The sequence below is a fragment of the Vipera ursinii genome (genome assembly GCF_947247035.1).
Source record: "Vipera ursinii genome assembly, contig: SUPER_Z_unloc_2, whole genome shotgun sequence".
In the NCBI taxonomy this organism is placed as follows: domain Eukaryota; kingdom Metazoa; phylum Chordata; class Lepidosauria; order Squamata; family Viperidae; genus Vipera; species Vipera ursinii.
This window is the reverse complement of record NW_028148448.1, coordinates 68,539-83,784: the sequence shown is the minus strand read 5'-3', so window position 1 is coordinate 83,784 and position 15,246 is coordinate 68,539. Positions and strand designations below refer to the sequence as shown.

The 15,246-nt window shown below is 51.3% G+C and overlaps 1 protein-coding gene across 2 annotated transcripts in view; it reads left to right on the top strand.

The window, feature by feature from the left end:
* Positions 1-5,933, top strand: part of KIF9 (kinesin family member 9) — a 29,899-nt gene extending 23,966 nt beyond the window's left edge. For both annotated transcript variants that reach the window (XM_083380059.1, XM_083380060.1), the window contains exons 14-21: positions 67-157; positions 319-449; positions 995-1,195; positions 2,889-3,097; positions 3,204-3,383; positions 3,974-4,089; positions 5,192-5,296; positions 5,713-5,933. In XM_083380059.1, the coding sequence (XP_083236185.1) occupies positions 67-157; positions 319-449; positions 995-1,195; positions 2,889-3,097; positions 3,204-3,383; positions 3,974-4,089; positions 5,192-5,296; positions 5,713-5,820 (1,141 nt within the window). In that variant the 3' untranslated portion in view covers positions 5,821-5,933. The remainder of the gene's footprint in view (positions 1-66; positions 158-318; positions 450-994; positions 1,196-2,888; positions 3,098-3,203; positions 3,384-3,973; positions 4,090-5,191; positions 5,297-5,712) is intronic.
* Positions 5,934-15,246: the final 9,313 nt, after the last annotated feature.

The window sequence follows — 15,246 nt, the reverse complement described above, 5'->3', positions numbered from 1 at the left end:
GATGCATTCTGTGGCCTTTGTGGTCCGCTGTCTCACGCGCACCTGGCCCATATGTCTTGCTTTTAGCCAACAAGACCAGGAAGTGGAAGCCAGATTGCGGAGCAAATACGCCCTCATAGACAAGAACGACTTTGCGACGCTGTCGGCCGTTCAGAAGGTAAGCGAATTAAAAATGGGGCTGGGGTTTCTTGTCCTGTTTGTGTTTCAAACGTTTTGAGGCAAACTCCGGTTTGGGAAGCGGAAGCTCAGAGTTTGGCCTGGTCCAGCGTGGAGACACAGTATCCAAGGAGTCTGAGTCCTGCTCTTCGCCCTCCTCAGGCAGGAATAGTGGACGCTGACGGACATCTGGTTGGAGAAATGGACGGACAAGGGTTCGGCATCGGCTCGGCCCCTTTCTCCTCCAAGCCCGGCAAGAAAATGAAAGCCAAGAAAGGGAAAGAACAGACAAGGTTGGGTGGCTGCCCCTCCCTCCCTCCCTCCCTTCTCTCCCTCCTTCCTTCTTCCTCCCTCCCTCCCTCCCTTCCTCCATCCATCCATCCTTTACCTTCCCTCCATTCCTTCCTTCTCTCCCTCCTTCCTTTTTCTGCCCTGTGTCCTTCCTTTATTTCTTCCTCCCTCCCTCTTTCCCCTTCCTTCCTTCCTTCCTTCCTTCCTTCCTTCCTTCCTTCCTTCCTTCCTTCCTTCCTTCCCTCTCGCTCTCCCTCCCTCAGAGATACTGTGATGGGTGTAAGTACAAAGACAGATCATAACTGCTGTAACTTTGGAAGGTGACTAAATGAATGGTTGCAAGTTGAGGACTGTCCGTCCTCACCGTCCCCTAGTTTTTGACCTGCCACCACTGCCTCCGGGGAGACCCTGCCCGGCTGGAGCCTCTGAGGCCCTGGGGTGGCCCTGCCCACCTTCCCCAAAGGCTCCTCGGCTGGGCTCAGCCAACAGCCCTCCTCCTCCTCCTCCTCCTCCCGAGGCCCTGAGGCCGCCTCCCTTTGCCTTCCAGCCCCACGGCTCGCAAGGAAGGCCTGGGGAGCCCTCTTTCCGGGAAGGATCTGGAGATGCTTTCGGGATCTCGCAGCCAAGTGGCGGCCGCCACCAAAGAGCAGGAAGGAAAAGACGCTCTGCTCCGAGACCAGGAGGCCTCCAGCCTGGACACGCATCGCTCTGAGTCGGCGCCAAGAGACGACAGCAGCATCAGACCCAGGTAGCTTTTCACGGGGGTCTCCTTTTTGCTTCCCAGTTTAGGCTCAGGCGGTCCCTTTGCGCAGGAGACAGCGTTTCCGTCACCATGGAGCTGTAACACCATAGCTTGTACGAATGAACCTGGGCAACAGGGGAAGAGATGCCACTTGGGAAAGGGTCAGATAAGAGACAGCGGAGCCCAGAGCTGTATAATGGGCGGAGAAAGACACTCAAAAGGGACCCTCCCTAGTTTGTAGATGGGTGTAAGGGGACGTGGGAAAGACCTCGGGGGACCGAGCGAAGGGATGCAGCTTAGGGAACGGTCGGATAAGAGGCTGCAGGTCCCCACAGCTGTATAAGGGAGGGGGAAAGAGGCGCAGAAGGAAACCTCTCTCAGGCTTTAAAAAGAGATAGTGGGAGATTCGTATTTTCGGACGGCAGTGACTTAGCCATCTGCTGCAGCTGCCAGAAAGGCCAACGCAGTCCTGGGCTACGTCAACAGAGGGACAGCATCAAGGTCACGTGAAGTGTGAGTACCGCTTTAGAGAGACCACCCTTGAAAGACCACGTCCAGAGAAGAGCAACGAACACGATTAGGGGGCTGGAGGCAACACTGAGGGAACTGGGTATGGCCAGTCTAAGGAAAACAAAGGACCAGGGGTGACAGGATAGCAGAGTTCCAACTTTTGAGGAGTTGCCATAAAGGGGGGGGGAAGGGGGCGGGGGGGGGTCAAGCTATTCTCCAAAGCACCGGAAGGCCGGACAAGAAGCAACGGATGGAAACTGACTCAGAAGAGAAGCAGCCTGGAATTAAGGAGGAATTTCTTGGCAGTGAGAACAACCAGTGCCACCAGAGGTTACGGGTGATCCAACACTGGAGGTTTTTAAGAAGTGTTTGGATAGCCACTTGCCTGAAATGGAATAGGGCCTCATACCTGAGCAGAGGGTTGGACTAGATGACCTCCACGGTCCCTTCTAACTCTCTTATTCTGTGATTCTGTAATGGTCTCCTGCTCGAGAAGGGGGTTGGACTACATGACCTCCAAGGTCCTTTCCAACTCTGTCATTCCATGACTTGCAAGATTCTGTTAATGTAGTTTTACAGTCACGTAGAATTAGTTTATCTGGTCCTGTTTCTTGTCTGTCCACTTGCAAAGACTGACAACCACAGGATAAATTAAGTACGCAGTTGTAGTAAATTGACAAGAGTCACCCTGGTCAGATGGGCAGTCCTGAAAACGAATCAATCAGTTACAGGTAGTCCTTGCCTTACAACCACAACTGAGTCGAAAATTTGCTAAGCGAGACAGTTGTTAGGTGAGCTTTCCACGTTTTACAAACTGCCACAATTCTTAAGTGAATCCCTGCAGTCGTTAAGTTAATAACACGGTCGTTAAGCGAATCTGGCTTCCCCCATTGACTTTGCAGGTCAGAGGGTCGCAAAAGGGGATCACGTGGCCCCTGGGACGCTACAACCCATCCTAGATACGAGTCAGTTTTACCAAGTGTCTGGATTTGGATTGTGTGAGCTTGGGGATGTTGCAACGTTTGTAAGCGTGAAAAAACAGCCCTAGGTCCCTCTTTTCATTGCCGTTGTAACTTCGAACGGTCACTAAATGAAGGGTTGTAAGTTGAGGACCACCTGTAGTTAACAAAAGAGCTAATTCTTGCCCCTCGTCCGTCTCTCTCTCTCTCTCTCTCTCTCCCCGGGGCAGCTCCCCGCCGGCCAGGACGGCGGCCTTTGAGGACTTCAAGAACGAACGCGGCAGCGAGATCAACCGCATCTTCAAGGAGAACAAAAGCATCCTGAACAACCGCAAGAGGAGACTCGGCGAGGTCATCCAGAGGATCAACCTGGTCAAGCAGGAGATGGACGCCGCCCACCAGGCGCTCGAGATCCAAAAACTGGAGCGGGAGCAACAGGGTGAGAAGTTTGCTTGGCATCCCGGTTTGGCAGCCGGTGGGACTCCTGGCCAGCAGACCAGCAGAGGCGGGCTTTGGCTCCAGCTCAGAGCTCCGTTTCCTTCCAGGCGAGTACCTGAACGAGGAAGGCCAGATCATCATCGACGAAGAGGAGTTCCTCCTCATGATGAAGCTGAAGGAGCTCAAGAGGCAGTACCGGGACGATTACGGACAGCTGCAGGACCTCCGCTCCGAGGTCCAGTACTGCCAAAGCCTGGTGGATCAGTGCCGCAACCGGCTACTCACAGGTGGGGCCAGGTGCTGAGCGCGGAGGCCTTGCCCCGCCTGCGGAAGCGGTGGGCACTTCGAGGGTGGGTGGGTGGTGGTGGTGCCAGGCCTCCTGGCCCAGGAAGAAGGACACGGGAAGTAGTCTAGCCCTTCCTTCCTTCCTTTCCTTCCTTCCTTCCTCCCTCCCTTCCTTCTTTCCTCCTTTCCTTCCTTCCTCCCTTCCTTTCTCCCTCCCTCCCTCCCTCCCTCCCTTCCTGTGGTGGGATCCCAGCTAGACTCCAGGAAGGCAAGAGGGGCCAGGGTTAGAGGCCTTGCCCAACAGGAAGCACCCCAGGCCTCTCTCACACACCCCCACCCCCCAGAACCCCTGAATCCCTCTCTGACCATCCCCAGGGACACGCAGCCAGTCTGGCCAGGTTCTTGTAACCCACATACTCCAGCTTGAGACCATTCACACGTGGGCTTCCCCTGGCTTTCCTCCTGGCACTGCAAGCAAACACACACACACACACACACACACACACACCCTCCGGTCTCTCAGCTTCTCACAAAGGGCTTCGCTCAGCCTGGCTCTTCTTCTCCCATCCTCTCCCCCCCACCCCCGCCACAGAGTTTGACATCTGGTATAACGAGTCCTTCCTGATTCCGGAAGAGGTCAAGGAAGCCCTGCGGCCTAGAGGATCCATCAGGCTTGGCATGATCCCCATGAACAGAGTCCTCACCCTGGTAAGTCGCCCACGGCCGCCTGCTGGCTTGGAGCAGCTGCAAACCCATGGGGGGGGGGGGGAAGGAGCAGCCTGGAGCTGCCAAGGAGGAGCTTCCTGATCATTAGAGCAATTAGTCCGTGGAAGGAGTCGCCTCCGGAGGTGGACAGCTGTTTGTGTGAAGTGGTACAGGGCAGGGGTGTCAAACTGCCGGCAGACGTCACGTGACATTGCCAGTTTCACATGTCTGGTAGAGGGTCTCCTGCCTCAGCGGGGGTGGGGGGGTGGGGTTGGACTAGAAGGCCTCCACGGTCCCTTCCCACCCTGTTATTCTGTGAAATTACTGTGGCCCTGCAAAGCTTGGAAGGAAGAAAAGCCGTGGAAGTTGCTGGAGTGGAGAGAGAGAGAGAGACAGAGAGGGAGGGAAGGATTTTTAAGGGGGAGGGAACCTGCTCCTGAATTGTTCCTTCTGCAGAGACCCCCCCCCAGCACGGTCAGGCGGGGCTTCCTGATCTGGGATACTGTCGTGGGATGTTCTTGTGCAGGTGTGAACAAACGCACACTCACGGCTTCCCACGGTTGTTCCTAAATTCCTGCTGGTGAGCGGGAGGCCTTAAGTCAGCATCTCTGAACCTCAGCATCTTTAAGGCTCGTGGACTTCGAATGGGTGTAGCCACCAGGCTGACTTTTTTTAGGAGAGTCGGCGTGCTTTGAGATGGGGGGAATTCAGCCGCTAGGAATCCCCAGGCAGCCAGGGCGATGCTATGTAGTTTGAGAGCACCAAGGACCCCCACAGTCCTCCTCCCTTCAAGCACTGACCACGTCTCCTAGTGGGGTCACGAAAGGTCTGCAAGGAAGGTCTCCAAGCTCAGAGAGCACCAAGGACCCCACAGCCCTTCCTCCTCCTCCTCCTCCTCCCTTCTGGCCCTGATGACGTTCCCTAGTTGGGTCACGAGACGTCTGCAAGGAGACCCAGGACCCCACAGTTGCCCAGCCTCAACCGATCCTCCACGATTCGCATGCTGTACAGTACCCCCCCCACCCCAAATGTCTGCGCTGTTGCTCCTTGGAATCCCCCTCCCCTTTCAGCCTGCCCCTCTCTCCCCCCCCTCCCCCCCGGACAGGACGAAGACGAGCAAGAGAGATTCGACCGGATGCAACAGGAAGTTCTGCCTTTCTGCCCAGCTTCCGTTTCCTTCTATAACGCCAAAGCCAAGGTGGACCGCAAGGTAAATCGCCCAGGGCCCTGCGGGTACTCAGCCCCTGCCCACAGCCGAGCCCAAAATTTTATGTTGCTAAGTGAGACCGTCGTTAAGTGAATTTTGCCCCGTTTTACGACCTTTCTTGTCCCGATTGTTAAGCGAATCACCACTGTTTAGTAAGCTCCCCCAATCATTAACTGCTCGTCGGAAGGTCGCCAAAGGGGATCACGGGACCTCCGCGGCCGTCATAAACACGAGTTGGTGGCCAAGCAGCTGGAGTTTGGCCACGTGACCCCGGGGATGCAGTGACGGTGGTCAAGTGTGAAAAACGGTCCCTTTGCCTCGGCGCCCTTGGAACCTCAAACGGTCACTAAACAAACGGTCGTAAGTCGAGGACCACCTCCCATTTCTCTCTCTCTCTCTCTCTCTCTCTCCTTCGAAAGCACAAGTACTCTCGGGCCATGACCGCCTTCGAGCAGATGAGGAAGAAGCCGGGATCCGTCCAAGCCGCGGTGAAGAACAAGCCTCCATCCGTCCAGGACGTGGTGTAGTAGCCGAAGGGAGTACCATGCCGGCCTTGTTCCTTACAAGAAGTCGCAACTTTATTTTTTATTTTCTTGCCTGTAAATGTTCAGAACTAGCAGCATAATAAATCTTTCGAGGATTTCTATGCATTCATCAACGCACCAGGGACCCCCCTCCCCCGGCTGGCCTCACCCAAGTAGCGTTACTAACGGGGGGGGGTTGTCACAGTTCACAGTCAGACGTCGAATTTGCAAAAAAAAACCAAAACCCGACACCAATCTGGGGAAATTGCCGAGACTTTGGGAGTGAGACTTCAAATTTCAGGGAGACGTTCATTAAAATGCGGTTCAGTGTTGAGGAAAGTGAGGTTTCACCCTTAGGCAATGTGGAGCTGTAGAATCGGAGGTGCCCGACTCAATACAGGCCGTCCTTGACTTACAACAGGCCACTTAGTGACAGTTCAAAGTTGCAACGGCGCCGAAAAAATGTGACTCGGGACCACTGTTCACACTTAACGGCCGTTTGCAGCACTCGCCACAGTCCCATGGTCAAAATTCAGACGCTTGCCAGACTGGATCGTATTTACGACGGCCGCAGCCTCCCGGGGTCACATGATCCACTCTTGCCAAGTCCACGGGGAAGCCAGGTTCACTTAACAACCACGTGGCTAACTTAACAACCGCAGTGATTCGCCTAACGAGGGTGGCGAGAAGGGTCGTAAAATGGGGCAATGCTCACTTAAACGAACGTTTCACTGAGCAACGGAAATATTGGGCTCAGCTGCGGTCCTAAGTCGAGGACTGCCTGTATCGGAAGCTACGGAAAATACCTGGAAAACCCCTTTATTATTTTATAGAGACAAATGATGATGAGGGTTTGTAGCTGGTGTAACGTGCAGAGCGATTTACATTACAGTAAGAAAGCTAAATCTTGCAAGCTGCCTGGGACTGTTTTAGATAGCTAGTCCTCGACTTAACAGCTGCTCATTCAGTGACCGTCTGAGGTTAACAACGGCACTGAACAAGGTCGCTCACCCCCATTTTTCACCCTTAACGACCTCGTGAGAGATCAAAGTCAAGGTGCTAGTCAGCCGACTCGTCACGGTTGCAGGACCCTGGGGTCAGGTGATTGCAACATCCCCGTGGTCACATGACCAAAATTTGGTTGCCTATAGAGGTAGTCCTCAACTTATAACTGTTCACTTAGTGACCAAAGTGACAACGGCACTGGAAAAAGTCACTTTGGGGCATTTTTCCACTCTTACGACCATTGCAGGATCCCCCGTGATTCCTTGATCGAAACTTGGATGTTTGCCAACTGGCATACAGAGGTAGTCCTTGACTTATAACAGTTCACTTAGCAACCGTTCAAAGTTACAACAGCACTGAAGGAAGGGACTTGTGGCTGTTTTTCACCCTGGCGACCCTTGCAGCATTCCCTGTGGTCAGGTGATCAAAATTCAGACGCCTGGCAACTGACTCGGACTTAAGACGGTTGCAGTGCCCCAGGGTCGCCTGATCCCCTTTTGCAAGCCAAGTCAACTGTGGTGAGAAAGGTTATAAATTGGGGAAAATTCACATAACAAAAATTTTGAGCTCGGTTGTGGTCGTAAGTTGAGAACTACATGTACTAGTAACTGAGTAGTAACTCGGAGTCCTAGTGGACAATCCCTTAAATAGGAGCCAGCCGTGTGCTGCAGCTGCCAAAAAAGCCAACACAGTGCTGGGCTGCATTAACAGAGGGACAGAATCGAGATCAGGTGAAGTGCTAATACCACTTTACAAGGCCTTGGTAAGGCCACACTTGGAATACTGCATCCAGTTTTGGTCACCACGATGTCAAAAAGATGTCGAGACTCTAGAAAGGGTACAGAGAAGAGCAACAAAGATGATTGGGGGACTGGAGGCTAAAACATACAAGGCACGGCTGCTGGATTTGGGGGTGTCCAGTTTAATGAGGGATTAAGGGGTGATGTGACCAGCAGTCCCCCAGTATTTGAGATCTCCACCTGTTCTCCAAAGCCCCTGCAGGCAGGAGAAGAAGCAAGAAGGATGGGAACTAACCCAAGGAGGGGTCAGCCTAGATCTAAGGAGAGATTTCCTGAAGGTGAGAATAATTAACCAGTGGAACTGCTTGCCTCCAGAAGTTATGATTGCTCTAACACTGGAGGTCTTTAAGAATTCAGGCACTTGGCAACCGGGGTGCATTTATGACGGTTGCAGAGTCCCAGGGTCACGTGATCTCCAGCTGGCTTCCGGAAAGCAGTCAATGGGGAAAGCCTGATTCACTTAATGACCGCCTGATTCACTTAACAAGTGCAGCGGTTCACTTTTTTTGTGTGTGTGTCAAAAGAAAAGTCATAAAGCCAGGAATGACTTATTTAACATCCACGAGGACAGCAGTGTATAAGCCCCATTGCTGTCTTGCTTTACAACGGAAATTGAGTTCCCTATGGTGGCCACAATTCGAGAACTCCCAGTATTAAGAAAATGAGGCGGGCACCTTTCACCCGAAATCCTTTCCAAATAAACTATGGTTGAAGCTCTTTTATTATGGTTTTATGAAAACCCCAGCGACTTTTCTGGATAAATTTGATAATTCTTTTCAACTTTCCCTCTCTTTTTTTTCCCCCCTCTTCAAAGTAAAACTGAAAAATACCATTTCGGTTCTCATGGTCAGTTCCTAAATTCTTCCCTGGAGGCCAAATGGCTGCCTTGCCCTTCATTCCTGGCTTATCGGCAGAAGCCGCCTTTCCCACACTCCAGGGTCTTCCTTTGAGCGGCCGCAAAGGCTGAGATTTCATCCGGACAACACAGGGGATTAAGGGAGTAAAAAACAGGTCTGCAAGAGAAAGCAAAGCAGAGGGCAAGCGATAAAAGGCTCCAGGAATGAAGTGGATAACAAAAAGGAGAGATAAGGTGGGTCGGTTTTGAAGAAAGACCACAGGGCACCAGTACACAACCTGTGTAAAGGGACAGCAGAAACATGCGGGACTTAACTAGGATTAGGAGAAAACCAGGTCAAAAGTGAGGCTGATTTAGAGGCCATGGGAAGCCTTCCTCCCCCCCTGCCCCCCCCCCGCCCAGGATCTTTTGGAAAATCCAGGGTGGGGCAGCTATTTCTCTGAAATATTTCAGGTGCCTCTGGATGGGGCGGGGGGGGGAGGATGTTCTTCAGGTAGACTGCAATTCTCTGTCACTTGCAATTTACAGAGTCCAGTGGCCACTGAATACAGGGGTCTCCCAACAGAGTAGGTGTAACTCAGGGTTGCACTATGGCAGGGGTGTCCAACTCAATTTCATGGAGGGCCGCATCAGCATTGCAGTTGCCCTCAGGGGGCCGGGTGGGTGTGGCCAGGGTGGGCGTGGCCTACTGGGTGGGCGTGGCTCGAGTGCGTATGGCCTACTGGGTGGGCGTGGCTAGAGTGCGTATGGCCTACTGGGTGGGCGTGGCTAGCTCTCCATCATTCGCATCAAGGGTGCCTATGGGGGCCTGGGCAGGAGTGGGAGAGATCTGAGGGTCTCTGGCAGAAGGAGGGTCTCTGGGCCAGGGCCAAGGCAGTGGGGGCCGTTCCCTCACTGTTTCCAGGATGGCTTCCCGGGCCACATGAAACCACTTCGCGGGCCGGATCCGGCCCCCGGCCCTTGTCTTTGACATGTCTGCACTATGGGGTCCTCGGTGGTCTCTCTGGGTTGGGTGGTTCCCTTGCAGGCCTTTCATGACCCAACCAGGGAACGTCATCAGGGCTAGGAGGAGGAGGAGGGGGGAGAGGAGGAGGAAGGACTGTGGGGTCCCTGGTGTTCTCTGGGCTGGGTGGTTTCCCTGCAGACGTCTCATGACCCAACTAGGCAACATCATCAGAGCTAAAAGGGAGGAGGAGGAGGAGGAGGAGGAGGAGGAGGAAGGAAGGAGGAGGAGGAGGAGGAAAGGGCTGTGGGGCCCTGGGTGTTCTCTGAGCTTGGCTTTTGTCTTGCAGACGTTTCATGGCTTGACTGAGTAACATCATCAGTACTATGGACTGACACATGATGGACACGTGATCAACATTTGAAAGCTTAGCAGTTCATTGAGGGACCGTTCAAAGTTACAACAGTACTGGAAAAAGTTCCTGATTTCTGTTTTTCACACTTAATGAACTTGGCAGCATCCCCAGGGTCACGCGATCAAAATTCAGATTCTCAGCAAGTGGCTCATTTGTATGACGGCCGCCGTGTCCCGGGATCACGTAACCGCCCTTGGATGACCTTCTGACCAGCGAAGCCCATGGGGGAGACAGGTTCGCTTCACAAGGGTCCAACTTAAAAACTGCTGTGATTCCCTTAGCAATTGTGGCAAGAAAGGTCATAAAGTGGGACAAAACTCATTTAACAACTGTTGCCTAGCAACAGAAATTTTGGGCTCAACTTTGGTCGTAAGTCGAGGACTACCTATCGGTAAAAGAAGCCCCAGAAGCTAATAGCCACCGGTTCTCCAGTCGCTTTTCAGCTTGTCACCTTGTGGGGACGGCAAGCACAACAGGATCACAACAATTTCCTCTTTGTATACAAGAGGTTTACAGCCTCAATGTTGGCTTAATCCCTCCCTCCCTCCCTCCCTTCTTCCTTCTTTTCTTTTCCTTTCTTTTTCCTTCCTTTCTTCTTCCTTCCTTCCTTCCTTCCTTTTCCTTCCTTCCTTCTTCCTCCCTCCCTTCCTTTTCCTTCCTTCCTTCTTTCTTCCTCCCTCTTTCCTTCGTTTCTTCTCTTCCTTTCTTCCTTTTCCTTCCTTTCTTCCTCTCTCCCTTCCTTCTTTTCTTTTCCTTTCTTCTTCCTTCCTTCTTTCCTCCTCCCTTCCTTCTTCCCTTCCTTCCTCCCTCCCTCCCTTCTTCCTTCTTTCCTTTTCCTTTCTTCTTCCTTCCTTCCTTCTTCCTCCCTTCCTCCCTCCCTTCTTCCTTCCTTCTTTCCTTCCTTTTCTTTTCCTTTCTTCTTACTTCCTTCCTTCTTCCTCCCTTCCTTCTTCCCTTCCTTCCTCTCTCCCTTCTTCCTTCCTTCTTTCCTTCCTTTTTTCCTTTCTTCTTACTTCCTTTCTTCTTCCTTCCTTCTTTCTTCCTCCTTCCTTCCTTCTTTCCTTTCTTCTTTCTTCCTTCCTTCTTCCCTTCCTTCCTTCCTCCCTCCCTTCTTCCTTCTTTTCTTTTCCTTTCTTCTTCCTTCCTTCCTCCCTCCTTCCTTTCTTCTTTCTTTTTCCGTCCTTCCTTTCTTCTCTTCCTTTCTTCCTTCTTTTCCTTCTTTCTTCCTCCCTCAATCCCTTCTTCCTCCCTTCTTTCCTTCCTTCTTTTCTTTTCCTTCCTTCTTACTTCCTTCCTTCCTTCTTTCTTCCTCCTCCCTCCCTTCCTCCTTCCTTCCTTTCTTCTTTCTTCCTCCCTCCTTCCTTCCTTCTCTTCCTTTCTTCCTCTCTCCCTTCCTTCTTTTCTTTTCCTTTCTTTTTCCTTTCTTTTTCCTTTCTTCTTTCATCCTCCCTTCCTCCTCCCTTCCTTCTTTCCTTTCTTCTTTCTTCCCTTCCTTCCTTCCTCCCTCCCTCCCTTCTTTCTTCCTCCCTTTTTTCCTTTCTTCTTACATCCTTACTTCTTCCTTCTTTCTTCCTCCCTCCCTTCCTTTTCCTTTCTCCTCCCTCCCTCCCTTCCTTCCTTCCTTCCTTCCTTCCTTCCTTCCTTCCTTGTTCTCCTATTTCCTATTTGGTAATGAAATGCTTACAAGGAAACCGCCAGGCTCAGAGAGCACCAAGGGCCCCACAGTCCTTCCTCCTCCTCCTCCTCCTCCTCTCTGCTCTCTGCAGACCTGCCAGTCACTCCCACCTTGGCCAATCTGGATTTATTCTGTAGGCTTGGACCCCAAAAGACGGAAGCAGGCACCGGACTTTTCAGGGACAAAATTAGTGGCTAAGCACTGGGCAGCCCCTCTGTCTTCCTCCCCCACCCCCAAAAGTGCAGGAGTGGGTAATTCCCCACCTTCAGCCAAGAGAGCTCAAAACGCATCACAAAAGGCGCACCTTTGTTCAACTGGCCCCCACCAGGTTAGAAGAACAAAGACAGCCATCCAGGAAGGAAAAAAACAAAAGCTTTGGGGTTTTTGTGCCCTATCCCAAAAACATTTGCTAGAAGCACTGCCAGGAAAGGAAATTGAGCATTCATTATCTTTTAAGAAGACAGTGATTGTTATGGAAACACTTTGGATCATCTCCACTTTAAAAAATAACACTATAACAGAGTTGGAAGGGACCTTGGAGATCATCTAGTCCAACCCCCTGCTCAAGCAGGAAACCCCATACCATTCAAATGAAACGGCTGTCCAATCTCCTCTTAAAAACTTCCCAGCTTCTGGAGGCAGGTTGTTCCACAGGTTAATTGTCCTCACTGTCAGGAAGTTTCTCCTTAGTTCCAGGTTGCTTCTCTCCATGACGAGTTTCCATCCGTTGCTTCTTGTCTTCTGGGGCTTTGGAGAATAGCTTGACTCCCTCTTCTTTGGGGCAGCCCCTGAGATATTGGAAGACTGCTATCATGTCCGCCCTGGTCCTTCTCTTCGTTAAACTACACATACCCAAACCCAGCAACCATCCGTTATACGTTTCAACCTCCAGTCCCCCAATCATCTTTGTTGCTCTTCTCTGCACCCTTTCTTGACTCTCGACATCTTTTTATTACAACGGTAGTCTTATTAGGCCATTTGTAATTTATACTTCAATAGGAGAAGCAGCACGCAAGGCCTTGAAGCATGCTAAGCGGGGCTAGACTGGGTGACCAGCTCAATGGGTGGACAGCCTGAGACATTGAAAATATACTGCTGGGTGGTCTTCTATGGCAAGCCTAGATTGCATATTGACAAGCGGAGACATCACCTTGCTGAAAAAAGTCTGTCAGATAGTCAGATAGCCCTTGACTTACAAAGGCTCATTCAGTGACCGTTCAAAGTTACAACAGCACTGAAGAAAGGGAATTATGAGCGTTTTTCACACTTACTGACCATTGCAGCATCCCTGTGGTCATTTGATCTTGACAACTCATATTTATGACGGTTTCGACGTCCTGGGGTCATGTGGTCCCCTCTTCAAACCTTCTGACAAGCAGACTCAATGAAGATTCACTTGGCATCCGTGTTGCTAAGTTAACAACTTCAGCGATTCACTTAACGCCTGTGGCAAGAAAGGTCGTTAAGTGGGGCAAAACTCACTTAACTGTCTTGCTTAGGAAATTTTGGGCTTAATTGTGGCTGTAAGTCAAGGACTATAATCAAAGCTATGGTTTTCCCAGTTGTAAATGTTGGTTAGTTACTTGTTAACTATGGTTAATTGGTCCATAAGGAATGCTGGACGCTGAAGAATTGATGCTTTCGAATTGTGGTGCTGGAGAAGACAGCCAAGAGTCCCTTGGACACCAATGAGATCCAATCAGTTGATCCTAAAAGAAACCCAAGCTGGCTCTTCTTTGGGATCCATAAAGGAGAAAATTTGTAGCTCAGGATTGAAATGATGCTTTCTGAGCTGGGCAGTTTTCTTGCAGATGTCCCAGGACCCAAGTAGGCCATATCATCAGTTGTACAGGGGAGGAGGAGGACTGTGGGGTCCGTGGTGCTCTCTGATCTTGATGGCTTTCTTGCAGATGTTTCATGACCCAACTAGGCAACATCATCAGTGCTGTGAGGGGGGAGAGGAGGAAGAGGAAATGGAGGAGGAGGAAGAGGAGGAGGAGGAGGAGGAGGAAGAGGAGGAAGGGAGGAGGAGGACTGTGGGGTCCGTGGTGCTCTCTGATCTTGATGGCTTTCTTGCAGATGTTTCATGACCCAACTAGGCAACATCATCAGTGCTGTGAGGGGGGAGAGGAGGAAGAGGAAATGGAGGAGGAGGAAGAGGAGGAGGAGGAGGAGGAGGAAGAGGAGGAAGAAGGGAGGAGGAGGACTGTGGGGTCCGTGGTGCTCTCTGATCTTGATGGCTTTCTTGCAGATGTTTCATGACCGAACTAGGAAACATCATCAGTGCTGGGAGGGGGGAGAGGAGGAAGAGGAAATGGAGGAGGAGGAAGAGGAGGAGGAGGAGGAGGAGGAAGAGGAGGGGAGGAGGAGGAGGACTGTGGGGTCCATGTTACTCTCTGAGCTTGGTGGCTTTCTTGCAGATGTTTCAAGACCCAACTAGGCAACATCATTAATGCTAGTGGAGTGGAATATTTTTTGAAAGGACCGATACCAAAGCTGAATCTCAAATACTTTGGCCACTAAAGTAGGATTTAGAAACCCTGATGTTGGGAACGATGGAAGAGAAATGGAGGAGATGGTTAGACAGGGTCATCAAAGCAGCGAACATGAATTGGGGCAATCTCCGGAGAGAGGACAGTAGGGGTCCTGGCATCTTGTGATCCATGGGGATCAGAGGAACAACGTAGCAACTCAACAAGGCGACAGTGTCTTCACGATCATGGTGAAGAAAATGGCCTGGATGCATCGGAGGGATTGACCTCCTGACCTCACTTGAAAAATGTCAAGTGGATTCAATATCTCTGTGGTTTTCAATAATCCAAAAGATTCAAGGTTCTCCAGAAATATTTTTCTGGGATTTTCTGGATTACCCCAGTGTGACCATGTGATGATTCTGAGACCAATCGAGGCAGGTTTGATGTTAACCACTAAGCTGGCCAAGTCCAGATATTCTAAATTGGTGGGCCTCAGGTCATTATAATGATGGTTTGTTCCTTGAGTGAGAACTCTGGGTTGATTCATTCCAGGGAAAAACTGTTTGCCTCTCTGGCTGATTGTGGTCTTCCCATTCTCAAGTGTCTTCTCCACCACCCATGTTCAAAAGGATCTGTCTGTCTGTCTGTCTACCGTCCATCCATCTGTCCATCCATCCATCCTTCTTCCTTATCCATCCATCCATCCATCCTTATCCATCAATCCTTCTTATCCATCCATCCATCCTTCTTCCTTATCCACCCATCCATCCTTCTTATCCATCCATCCCTCCACCCATCCTTCCTTATCCATCTATCCATCCACCCACCCATCCATCCATCCATCCATCTGTCAGGCCTGCTTTGCTGTCACCATTGGACATGGGAACATGTGGGTGGATAATGGGGGGGTGGATTTTCAGGGTGGCAGGAACCAGAGATGCTGATCCAGACTAAACTGGGTCCAAAAAAAAACACCAGGGACAAAGCCCGAGAACGGTGTGCCAAACCGCAGGGAGGAGCGCCAAACTGCCCAGCTGTTCCCAAAAGATCAGAAAGGCCTCCCACTGGACATGGTTGGCCCACGTGGGAGGGGGAGAGCCAGGGAATGGGTGGGGAAGGATATTCAGATCTCGCTTGACTTCCTCTTGAGTAAAAGATCCTTTCACTTCAAACAAATGGAGTCCAGGTCTTTCTTTCCTAAACGTCTGAGTTGGGACCAGCCTGACATTCAACACCCATCCATCCATCCACCCTTCATCAT